Genomic DNA, 12,708 nt, shown 5'->3' with positions numbered 1-12,708 from the left:
ACATATATATACATATATACACATATATATATACATATATGTATATATACAGTATAAATATTTGTATATCCCTTTCCCTTGTCCCTTGTCAATTCCCTTTCCTGAGACAATAAAGTCCATGTTATTGTTTTATCAGAATCCAATTCAAATACAATTTAAAGAGGAGTTCAACAGAAAATGTTATACATCAAATTGAGTGTTCAGTTCTGGCAGGCCAAGTAGTCAAGACGCTCGAATCAGCTGATCTGTTCAGCTGAGCAGCATCAGCTGACGGGCATCAGCTTGTCAACTGCCCTTGTTACTTAATGGCTATGCTCAAACAGAGCACCCTACTTAAAGCAGATTCAGTTTGTTCCTAACTGCTTGCTGCTTTTTTCTCTGCAACCCACCCACTCCCTGGCTCCAGCTTGTCGTGTAGAACATGGCATTTGCTTCTATGTTATCGTTGCTTTTCTGTCCATATGGGGGAATAGTTCAGCTCCCCCAGTCCTAAACTGTTTGAGCGTCCCCTAATGCTGCGGCTGTCTGACTCTCTGCTATTTCATGGTGCTCGTGAAAGGTCAGAGGACCCCCTTAACAGAGCCATACTGCCAATGTGGAATTTCATCAACTTGAATTGGAATTTATTCAATAAAATATTGTAAAGCGCTTAATTTAAAGCTCCTTTTTAGGTTCATAGTTTTATTTTTAAGTTGTACCAAAATAGGTTTACATGGTTTGATTTTCAAAAAAAACAATATTTTTGTTGTACTGCACATTGCTGCAGATCCTCTTTTGTGTGTTTAGATCTTTCTCTCTTTCTCTGTTTTAGCTACGGAGTGAGACATCTCACTTGTTTTAGCTACAGAGTGAGACATCTTACTTCTATACTATTTGTTGACACAAAATAACACCCAAAATCCCAGAAAGTGTGATTTTTTCCTAATATGGGCACATTACATCATATTATTGGTTTGTGTTATTGACTTAATGGACCTGACAGAAATGTATTTGTAGCAAAATGACGTATATATTTTTATTTTGCCTGGAAACGCTTCCAACACGCTTGTGTGTCACGTGAAAAGTATGCACTGGTCTTATTCCTAGCATGCACGCGTTTTTAGCACGGGTCAAGCCATACTTGACTCACAGTCAGTGTGCAAGCTCTAATCGGGTTAACCTTGGGAGCCAAATTAAAAATGGAAACGCCACGCAGCTCACACGCTCAAACATCGCAGACATGCGGGAGGATCTTCTAAGCTAACTTCAAACCTGCTGCCCTGCATTGATATCGCAAGACAATTCTTACCTCGACAAGATCTCGTTGCACCTCTAATGTGAACAGAACAGAGAGCAGAACAGAGCTGCTGTTGGAAGAACACAACATTGCCATATATGGACACCACAGTATTATTTTGTACCTTTGCTACTAGCAGGGTTATCATCTCCTTCACCGTCTCTTCAATCAGATTGTCAATTTGGGAATGGTATTGTCTCTGCAGAGGGAAGAAAAAAAAACAGGTTACTCCCCTCATCCACACTTAGTAACCCCACCATCAGGTGACATTAAAGGGAAACACTGTACTTACACTGACCTGTACTGATTTGTATTGAATTCATCTTTTATCATAGGAACATTTGCCTGCAATAGTTATGCTATCACATCAAATTGTTGCTGATGAGAGATATATAGTATATATACTATATTGAGAAATATGAGAGATATATATCCATTACATCGTGCTCTTTGGATGCTTTTATATAGACCTTGGTGGTCCCCTCATACTGTATCTGAAGTCTCTTTTCTATAGACCTTAGTGATCCCTCTAATATAATATCTGAAGTATCTTTCATATAGACCTTAGTGGTCCCCCTAATACTGTATCTGAAGTCTCTTTTATATAGACCTTGGTGGTCCCCTAATACTGTATCTGAAGTCTCTTTTATATAGACCTTAGTGGTCCCCCTAATACTGTATCTGAAGTCTCTTTCATATAGACCTTATTGGTCCCCTAATACTGTATCTGAAGTCTCTTTTATATAGACCTTAGTGGTCCCTCTAATATAATATCTGAATTCTCTTTCATATAGACCTTAGTGGTCCCCCTAATACCTATCTGATTTTAGGAGACCAGATGGTATTTCAGCCTTGGTGCAGAATTACAGCCATTAGAGCCAGTCCCACAATGAGCTCTCCTTAGGACGTGCTGGGATTTTGAGGAGAGAGACAGTTAAAATTGTCTGTTGTCATCTTTGAGAATTCTCAAAGTGGCCACAGCATCGATCCACATGTCAGATTAAAGACAGCCTCATAAATACTGTACACTAGGCCAGTGACAATTATTACATAACTGTCTATTCACTTTGTTTTTTAACCTATTCGCCATTTCTTTATTTAAGCACATTCATTGCTAACATTAAATAAGGTCCTAAGGGGTATGACTGTTAATGACAAGTGTCGGCAAAAAGTAACAATGCTTTATGATAATAAAGAAGCGTATTATGGGATTGTGTATTAGTACTATTATGCATTATGGGATTCAAATATCCTTATAAATCAATCAGTTTTTTTCTTTGGAAGAAGACCAAACATGCATATTATTAGAGCACCCTACTCATTTGTAGAAGAATGTCAAGTTGCAAAATAGAGATCTTTTATATGTTTTACATTATATTCCATTACATTCACTATTTATTCATTTATTGTTTGAGGAGTTTGTTTAAATAGCCTTTTTTATTTTGACCTTGATATTGGCAAGTTACACTATTTATAAATTTTTTTTTAGTTGCATGTAAATGAATGAAGTGCTTTCTAATCATTCCAAAGCCCTTCTTGGTTCTGCTATGAAGCCGAGTCCAGGGAAGGACTTTGGGATGCTGACTCCTGCTGCCATGGAAACCCAGTAGCAGGATCAGTGCGAGGAATCCTTTTGTTCAGCTGTGTAGCACCAACAGAACACTGAAGGAATTAGCAATAATTAATTCATTGTTAGCAATTGGTATCAGTCTCGAGACTCTGTGAAATACGAGATCTCTCACTTCTACCCCATGTATATTCAATACTATCTACACATATGCTAATGAAATCCAAACAATTCAAGTGGAGGAAGTCAGACAGGCAAAACTGATGACTAATTATACATTTGGGAACTGGAGGGTGAGATTTCAATTGAATTCCGTTGATAAGCCAGACTTACCCAGTCTCTAACAAACTTTCACAAGAGACAGAGGAGGGAGAAAAGCAGCAGAAAAAGAAAAAGATAGAGGTGACATGCACATGTGACATTATGTGAATACTGCGACAACAAAAAAAGAAAAGTGAGAGACAAAGAAAAAGTATCTATTTCCAAGGAATAGAGCGAGAAAAAAAAGAAGACTTTCCCACCTTTATCTACCAAGGCCCCTCACAACAGCAACACAAATCATTCATTTGTATTTAGCTCCACAAGTAAGTGATCTTTAAATGCTTTGAGAATCAAACTATTCGATGTCCAAGGTAAGTTCAAATGATTAACCAAAAAGATGGATCCCAGTCATTTAACCCTTGTGTTCCCATGACATTTTTTTTTCTGGGTCAAAATTTCCAATTAAAACCTTTTTTTGGTTTTGTCACTTATTACAAAAATGGTTGTCACTGTTTTCGATTTTTCTAGTAACGATTGTCGATGTTATTGTCGATGTTTGGGTCACTTTGTCTGCACTTTTTTAAGTTTTTGTAGTTTTTTCCTTAACATTTTCTGTCACTTTTTTGTAACGTTCTTTGATCATTGTTTTTTTTTTTCACACACTATTAGTCTTTGAAAAACACCCAAATTCAATGCAAGTATCTAACAAGTAATGGTTGTATGGAACCATCCATTTTTGGACAATTATGTTGAAGAAAACCTTAATTTCTGTTATAGAAACTTTTTGAAAATGGGTGAAATTTGACAATGAAATGTCAATGAAATGTTTCAAAACAGTATTCTCACTGAACATTGACATATATTATTCTTCTTTTACTATTAGCCTAAATAATTCAGAGTTTCTCAGGCCCTAGTTCGCAAGTAATATTTTTCCTCTAGGATGCACCGGTGCACCTAATGTCTTCATGTCTACAGTTTTAATTGTTATTAACACAGCTGTATATTGTTAAATATGAGGGGCAAACCTGTATTTGTACCAGTGTTTCCGCTGGTAACTCCGCTATGGCGGCCACGGCAAACAACACAGAAGAATTTATTAAGTGCAACTAACTTCAGTTGGTAGAGTAATAGCATGTGAGACGGAGCTGCTGGACCTGCAAGAGATGTGACCCATGGCCAGAATATCATAGTTTATAAAAATGCAGTAAAGGATACAGACATTTCATACACACAACGTGTGTATCCGCCATTTGACCCTTGCCGGACTCATAATGAGTCAGCCGTCTCTCTGTGAGTAGCACTCCCCTTCTCTCTGTAGCTCTTTTAATCAGTTAGTTATTGTTGAAAACAAGTGAAGAAGCTTTCTCAGAGATACATTTAAACTGGATCGATTGGAGAAAAAAATGTTTGGGTTAAAATCAACAAATAATCGTGAGAATAATCGTGATTACAATATTGATCAAAATAATCTTGATAACCATTTTGCCCATAATCCCTAGCCCTAGCTAAAACCATTAAAAAAAAAAATCAAAACTGTTAAAAACATGGGACAAGAGAACACAAGGGTTAACTATCCAATTTTAATCACCCCCAAAAAAGCCAATGGTTCCATCCAACGTGCTTTGCACAAAAAATTAATGATTAAATCTCTACTTTTACTGAATGTTGGGTGTTTCATTTAATTTGATAATTTTACATAATTTCTGCTTTTTTACTGAACAATTAGGTATATATTCCAATAATTTGGGTTTATTGACCATGAGTTTCTTAAATTTATTTCATAGTGGTAATAAGTTAGTGGGGTTAATACATGGTTGTAAAAACATTTTAAAAAAGTGGCAAAAGTGTTGTGGATTTTCACAATAGGAAGATAACCCGAAGGTTAAAGAAAATGACTTTCCAAGACACATTGCGCGAAACCTACCTCCTGCCCCAGGTCCATGGCACACAGCTTGGCTGACTGGGCCTTGGCATCCACCATGACGTTGAACATGGTGCAGATTGACTGTGGCACGCGGAAGTCTGTGGCCCGGCTGCTCTTCTGAAGCTTGGCCTCAAACGCTGTCCGTGTCCTTTAAAGAAGGGAAAGGAATGAACAGGGCCGTAGCCAGGATTTTACAAACACTGAGGTGATATTCTGTAAGGCAAAGGAAGTTTGGACCATTATACATGATAACCTATGTTGTAATCTTGGGGGATTTTAGACCCTTTTTAAGGGGGCTCAAGCCTAAATTTGTTTAAAATCAATTTTGGTTCTTCAAGTGATAGTTTGCAAACTGGTCAAACAATTACAGGTTTAAATGGCTTGAACTAATCTCCTGTGTTGCGGAGTCTCGCTCTATCTGATCTGTCAGGTGGAGAGCAGGAGCGTGGTTGTGAAGTTTCATGTAGGTATAACGTTGGGCAGCTGTGGCTCAGTGGTAGAGCGGTCCAATCGGAAGGTTGTTGCTACAGTCCCTGGCCCTTCAGTCCCATGTGCAGCGTCTTTGGGCATGACACTCTGAGCCCCGAGTTGCCCCTGATGCTGAGCCATCGGAGTGTAAATGTGTGTGAGTGTTTATCCAATGAGCAGGTGGCACCTTGTACGGCAGCCTCGGCCATAGTTTATAAATGTGTGTTAATGATTCCTGTACTATATAAAAGCGATTTGAGTAGACCATTTAGATTTACATTTATTCCCCAGAAGTTAATCATTTTATGGCACAGATTATAACCCAAATTGCACAGTAGCCAACTAAAATATCTGAATGTTAGAACATTGTGTCAAATTGGTCGTTATCACTGTGACTTGTACAGTGTCATGTTAAGTTCCAGCACAGTGTCAAAAAACATGAGCTGACGCTGTTGTTCAGTAGCTAGCATAGAGATCGGTGGGGGGAGTTAACACTTATCCCAAGGCACTGTATCCGTATCACATTCTCATTAGGGGCTGTTATACAGGCCGTTGTTTTTTCAGTATTTTAAACTTCAAAAAGACACTCAGAGTTGCAAAAAAGACAGTTTACTCCATAGGATTATAATGTAAAACAGATGCTGCCAGCTTCAAAAAAAGACGGTGAGTGTGAACATATAAGAAACTGGGTCCAGACTAGTTTACTGATAGCCAGACAATTATTTAAAGAGGATGGAAGAATGAAGGGGTGCCATCAATCCAGGAGTGGGCTTGTGAGATGGCTAGGGTGGAAAGACGTCATATAAATGGTTTGTCAGATTGGGGAAAGTACCTGAACTTTGTGGAGGGCTCCTAAGAAGCTTTGTGCTGGGGAGAGAGGTGTATCATCTGCTTTACTGTTGTCATTTATACTTGTTTTTATTTGGTTTATTTGGTATTGTCTATTATTGTAACCATTTTGTTGAATGGTCTCGAATATTGTAGTCATCTGATCTTTGTCAGGGTGGTTGATGATAATGTTGCGAGTTTTGTATGTTGTTAAAAAAGATTTAACCGCAAAAAACAATTACTGAGGTGATGAGCACAAGCCGCTAGTACTAACAGCAATTCATCACACGGCAGAGTGCAGTACAGGAAGTCGAGCAAACAAACAAGATAAAACATCCGGGTAATTTTCTAAATAACTAGCCGACACCATGCTCACGGCGGATCATGTCTCCCTGCACTACACCTTGAAAATGTCATAATGAGTCAACAGAGTTAGACATCTCACTTGTTTTGGATACAGAGTGAGACATCTCATTCTATACTATCTTTGTTAGGAGTCACACATGCTCAGTAGCAATAACTCTTTCTCCAGCTTTGGTCAGTCCAAGGAAGGATTCGCTGGGAGACTTCTTCTAGACAAGGGGCACTTGTGGAATACCTGCAGAACAGGGATATGGAAGTAGTTCTTTTGGAGATTATGGTGAACTAGTGTGTGTTGTAGCATTGTTTTGCCATCAAGAACGAGCTTGCATGCTAACGCTAGCGTGTTACGGTTAGCCACCAGTAATGCTTCCCAGGTCACCCTTGATGTTTTAAAGACCAGTTTACAACCAATCCCATTACTACTCATTACTACTACAACAAATGCACATGATTAATATTAACTATTAAAAGTTATTTTGCTTGCAATCTCATATTTAAACGGCATCTTACCGTTTTACACATGATTCGATCATGTCACTGGACATCAGCTTGAGTCGGGTCTCCAGGTGTTTGCCAAACTCCTCCTCTGGCCAGTGGAGGTCTCTGATGAAGGTCTGCAGAGCATCCAGCTTCCAGAAGAGATCCTCCGACGTCCCGGAGCCATTACTGCAGGACCACAGGTCACAGTCAGTGGTGGAATGTAACTAAGTACATTTACTCCAGTACTGTACTGAAATCCAAGAGTTGAGGAACTTTCCTTGAGTCTTTTTCTTTTCATGCCACTTTCTACTTCTACTCTGCTACATTTCATAACGAAATATGTTACTTTTTACTCCACCACATTCATCTGACAAATTAACATTTTTGTTCACAAAACACATGTAGTTTATAAAACACAGTGTTTAATTGTATGTGAAAATAACCAACAATATAACAGCCTACACGTCCAGCTGAAATAATTAGACCATTAAAAACAACTGTTTAGATCCTTTACACTTTCTACAGGGGGAGGATTTTACATCATCTAGTACTGCTAATTTTAATACTTTAAGTACATTTTCCTGATGATACTTAAATACTTTTACTTAAAGGTGCTCTAAGCAATGTTGGGTGACGTTACTTCTTGTTGATGTTCAAAGTATTTTCAAGCAAAACAAAACTAGCTGTCCCACCCCCAAATCCTTCTGGTCGGTTATTGGTTGTATCGCTGGAACATGATTTTAGTTGATGGTGCAGGTGGGGCCAGTTTGGTTTTGTTGCCATTTATAGTTTTTTTTTTTACAGTGTGTTCAGGGGACAGACAGCTAGCAGAGAGTGAAGACGTGTTTGCTGTATGTAACAACAAATGTGCGCGCTCACTCACACACACACACACACACACACACACCTGGCTGAACAAACTCATCCCCAGACGGCAGCTAGCAGAGCGAGCTAGCTACCAACAGGATTGAGACAGGGTAGGTGAATTTAAACAATGTCTGAGTTGAAAAAGTATCTTCTCTAAAATATGCCCCAACTGCTGCCGTTTTAGCTTAGTGGAAGCTTGTAGCTGTGGCTGTAGCAACTTAGTTTGCCAGCACCGATTTGGATCCTTTCTTTTTTTTCTTTTGACAGTACTGGCATATTTTTAGCAGTCCACATTAACATTAACATTGGCCAAAATTGTCCTGTAAAATACAGCTGTGTGAGTGAAAATGTTGGGATTCCATTTCAAAGTCATTGCCTTCTCCTTCCATCCACACACAGCATGCCGTGACGTTGGCATGAACGTGGCTTGGGGCCCGTATGAAACTCCGACAATGACAACAAACTGCCACGGCTTTAGCATTCAGGTATATAAACCTGCCTACACGGCTCCTTTTGGGAAGCCACTGTGAGCTTTTCTTCCAACTTTCATGATCTTGCAACGCGCAAATAAACCAAGCTTACCTTCTCCGTTGACATCTTTTCTTTGGGGGGTGAATATTTTCTAAATATAAAGTGAGGAAAATGTGTATCCACAAGATCCCTGATGAGGGAATAGGGATGGATGTGCCGCGGTGACAGCGTCACACTCTGCAGGAAGCTGTAGCGTATGTAGGTTTACACCTCTGATCCCCATCAGAATCGCTTAATTTTTCAAAGTGCTATAGACAATGTGTCGAGGGTTTGATATGCAGAGTGCTTTTAATGATAGCACTTACACAATCACATAGCCTACATATTAATGGGAAAACCTTCATTGAAATTAGAGGCTATTGTTCCAACAAATAAATAATGTTAAATTATTTACACAACTAAACAAGGACTGGGATAATAATCTAACAACTATTAAGGCCAACATCCACGCATTGAGTTTATGTATACCATAACTTTTGATCTGTTTACTCTTGGCAATTATCAGGCTCAATTATGTCTCATACGTAAGTAAGAAATCCCTGCAAAACACACATTAAGACACCAAGACCTCGAGGAAATCCTTACACAAATCCGTCCAGTGATTTAACACTTTTGACATTCTGAGACTTCTGCAAATGTGAAAAACTAATTAATCCAATCACTGAAAAATGAAACTTCTGTTCCGGCAAACGATTCAGAAGCCCCCCCTTATTGTCAATGAAAGCCATTCATCCTCTCAATGCCCTGCTTGAAGTCTTTAGTTAGTGTTTGTAAAGTTCCTTGAGGCTGTGATTACCCTCAAGATCACAACAGCTCACCTTACATAGTAAGGTCCAGTTTTAAAAAATGGACTCACTAGAATGAAATGGTCACTATGGGGACTACAAAGGCACACATGTACACAATTGGGCTCACAATCCACAAGAGTATCAGCTTTCCAATCAGACCCAATTACTCCAAAACTGTTTAGGGCTCCCAGCATGCAGACATATTCAAATACTCCATTTTAGAATAGGTTAAAATAACTCAAACTATGTGGGATAAGCATAACGTTGGGGGTGTCTTTGAAGGGGAGATTCATGGGTTCCCATAGAAACCTTTTTCCTTCAGATATCTTGAGGTTAGAAGTCAAGGGACCCATTTAAAAAAGACCTTGCCAGTTTTTCCCACGCCAGAAGTTTTTGGGGCATTATTTACCTTAGTTTGCAACAAGCTAGCATGACATGGTTGGTACCAATAGATGTAAAAGATCATGTTGTTCCATATGATATCAATATCTGCATTTTAGAGCCCGCTCCAGCCTCATATAAACAGTAATGTTGGCTGAAATCACGGAAGTGTTGTGGGTCTCTAACAGTTAACCCTGACCCCAGGCCAATCAGCTGGCTAGGCCACCGGGAATTCCCCCGGTGCTTCCGGTGGCCAGTCCGGGCCTGCCAATAAACCAAATGAGTGTATTTATTTATAAATGCTGTGCAAATGACCCTGGGCGATGCAGCTGTTTAACTCTGGTACACAACAACGGGGAAATGAAACGCCACGCGCAGGACGGTAACAATAGGACGGACCGCCACAGGCGGGACGCGATCCCCGGGCGCAAGGACACGATCCGCGGCCTCTGTGGCTCGATACGGTTGTGGTTAGGATGACAATAACGCGGAAAGGAACTGCAACACGCGGGACACCATCAACGGTCTCCGTAGTGACAGTCCTGTGTTGTTTGGTCCATCTGCCCCCCCAATGGTACATGTATGTATAACATTAAAACATGATTCATAACATCATGCTGGCAAGCATGTTGATAGCTTAGTAGTCTATGCAAAAAAAGGTATTTATTAAGGAATTAGGTCGCCACCCATGTTATCTCCTCCTTTATTTCATACAATATTAGAAGTACGGGGTCCCTGCTTCGTCTCTCTTTCAGTTAAAAGCTCCTTGGTTTAAAAAAACATTAAAGACCCCCGGTCTAAAAGGAAAACAAATTCACTCTCCCATTCGTTGTCATTGGAGCAGCTCAGACTGATGACTCGCAAAGCGAGAGAGTAGCAAATGTTCAATAATATCCATTGCATTTTTCGAGGCCATCAAAAAAACTAATTGCAATTCTTCATTTCGGTGGTGTTCCGCTTTAATATTGTCCAAATGCAATTGAAAAAATTCAATTCCAGCGTTTGAAATAAACACTAGAGTTTATGTTAAGTTTCTAAACGTCAAAATTGAGCTGAGAGGATTTAGATAACACTATCCAAGGTTTTCTTAATGTAATAAATGGCAGACATACACAACTGATTTTCAGTAATTAACTACAACAGTGGGCTTCACTACAGATCAGACTTCTGCATCAGTATAATCCATATATGTAGATTTCGGGGGGATGCGGGGGATATGCCCCCCGTAGATTTAGTTGCTTTTTTGGACTATATTGTCTATTTTTACCCTTTTGATTTTGAAATTGAAAATGGCTTCATCTTACACAACACATCCCTAAAGCAGGTGAAGAGGATAGGTAAAGGTAAAGATAATGACAGCATCCTTACTTGACAGGTTCCCAGGATTCCCTTTCAAAGCCTCTGTGAATGGACTGAGCAATGGAGGACTCCATCAGGTCCACATATCGCACCACCAGTGGGGCGTACAAGTCCTGCAGGTGTTTGTGGAACTTCCCATTGCACAGGTTGTCTAAAGGAAGGGCATAGAAAGGAGGAAATAAGATTTGGAAGTGACCAAGTAAACCTGAGCACATAGCAGGCAATGTCGCATTGTGAAGGTTAAATGTATAGTACATCCAGTATAATTTTTAAGTTTGTCAGTAACACCACAATGTCTGTATCCTTGAGAGTTAACAAACACGTTTAATGCATTCCTTTATAAAACAAAGTAAATGGAGTTTTTTTCTCCTCCTGTTCACTAGCTGGCGGTCTTGCTCTTCCCTTTCTTTTTATAGCGCATCACTATGTTACTTAGTGTGTTACTGCCACTTTTGATCAGTGGAACAGTGTGAAACCTTTGGCAGATATATGTACCACAACATATGCGTCTTTGTGCACGAGATAAACAGAACCGGGACCCTCTCACTGAAAAAAAAATGCAGTTCTCATTTCTCCAGAGTTACTTCTATTGCAGTATTAAGGACACGTTAATGACAACAAGAACATCTATAATGGCGCCTAATGTGCATTTTACCAAACAGACACACCTCTACTGTAATCACTACAGATGTTAGCAGAGGTCCATGTTTCACTCATGCTTTATGTGCTAACTGGGACCCAAACAGGCTTTTTACGCTCATCATAAAAGAGCCTAATTTACAAAATACAAGACTTGCTAACAGCATCTCTTCTGACTCCATGCATGTTTTAAATTATAAATACCAATCTTCTAACAGGCAAATTGGTTCGTTTAGATACAACAGGCTCAAGAACTATTTATACATCAGTCTATCTTAAACCAAAATCAGTGTGCTTCCAAGTTTCTGTACAATGGATGTTGATGAGTTTTCATCTTTTTTTCTGTGTTGCTGTTCTAACATGTGCATTTTTTTTGAGCAGAGCTGCTCGGGAACGCAAAATGATTTTCACTGTAAACTGATCATAAAGTTGTATTATGTAAGAATGACAATCAAACTGTGACCTAACGTTTTTTTTACGCTGTTATACCGTATGTTCATGTTGGGTTACAAGATAAACCTGAAGGACAGCGAGACAAATAACACAGAAGTCCTAGATGGTGATAATGAACACTTGACAGGGGAGGTTGTTGTTTTTGGCAAACACTGACTCCATTAGCAGGTATGCCACGGCATAGCCAGTTTTCAGTCTTTCTAGACAAAAGATTGGAGTCTCGGGGTATTTCTAAATCCAACCCGTCACACACATTCCCCCTAGTCTCCGCCGGCTCCCAACTGGTAAAAAGGCAACACTGACAAAGACCACAGGAGATAAAATGGAGGCCAGTGTGTGCTAATGTGATGCCTCACGGCTCCATGCAGTGTGTCTGCTTTTCCTCTCCCTCTCTCTCTCTTTGTTTTTCTCTCCCCCTCTGAGCATGTATGTGTTTGTGTGTGTTGGCATCCGAGTCAAGGTCGATGATACACAGTAGGTGCAATGTTTGTTGTGCTCCCTGGTTACCACGCTCCCAATTAGC

The 12,708-nt window shown here is 39.6% G+C and overlaps 1 protein-coding gene and 1 long non-coding RNA gene across 9 annotated transcripts in view; one reads left to right on the top strand and one right to left on the bottom strand.

Moving 5' to 3' along the window:
* Positions 1 to 12,708, bottom strand: part of cadpsa (Ca2+-dependent activator protein for secretion a) — a 218,337-nt gene that overhangs the window by 45,476 nt on the left and 160,153 nt on the right. For 5 of the 8 annotated variants that reach the window (XM_034868944.1, XM_034868945.1, XM_034868946.1 and 2 more), the window contains 5 exons: positions 11,103 to 11,244; positions 7,198 to 7,353; positions 5,029 to 5,176; positions 3,177 to 3,191; positions 1,401 to 1,475 (listed from right to left, as the gene is read on the bottom strand). In XM_034868944.1, coding sequence (XP_034724835.1) covers positions 1,401 to 1,475; positions 3,177 to 3,191; positions 5,029 to 5,176; positions 7,198 to 7,353; positions 11,103 to 11,244 — 536 coding nt within the window. The remainder of the gene's footprint in view (positions 1 to 1,400; positions 1,476 to 3,176; positions 3,192 to 5,028; positions 5,177 to 7,197; positions 7,354 to 11,102; positions 11,245 to 12,708) is intronic. The other 3 variants (XM_034868947.1, XM_034868950.1, XM_034868951.1) reach the window with 1 other exon arrangement.
* Positions 301 to 4,204, top strand: LOC117943085. Its single transcript, XR_004656280.1, has 3 exons — positions 301 to 595; positions 4,080 to 4,087; positions 4,192 to 4,204. It is a non-coding gene; the product is annotated as an uncharacterized LOC117943085 (long non-coding RNA).

Source organism: Etheostoma cragini, chromosome 4 (genome assembly GCF_013103735.1).
Source record: "Etheostoma cragini isolate CJK2018 chromosome 4, CSU_Ecrag_1.0, whole genome shotgun sequence".
In the NCBI taxonomy this organism is placed as follows: Eukaryota; Metazoa; Chordata; class Actinopteri; order Perciformes; family Percidae; genus Etheostoma; species Etheostoma cragini.
Note: the sequence above shows the minus strand (reverse complement) of the source record. Positions and strands in the feature narration are given on the sequence as shown.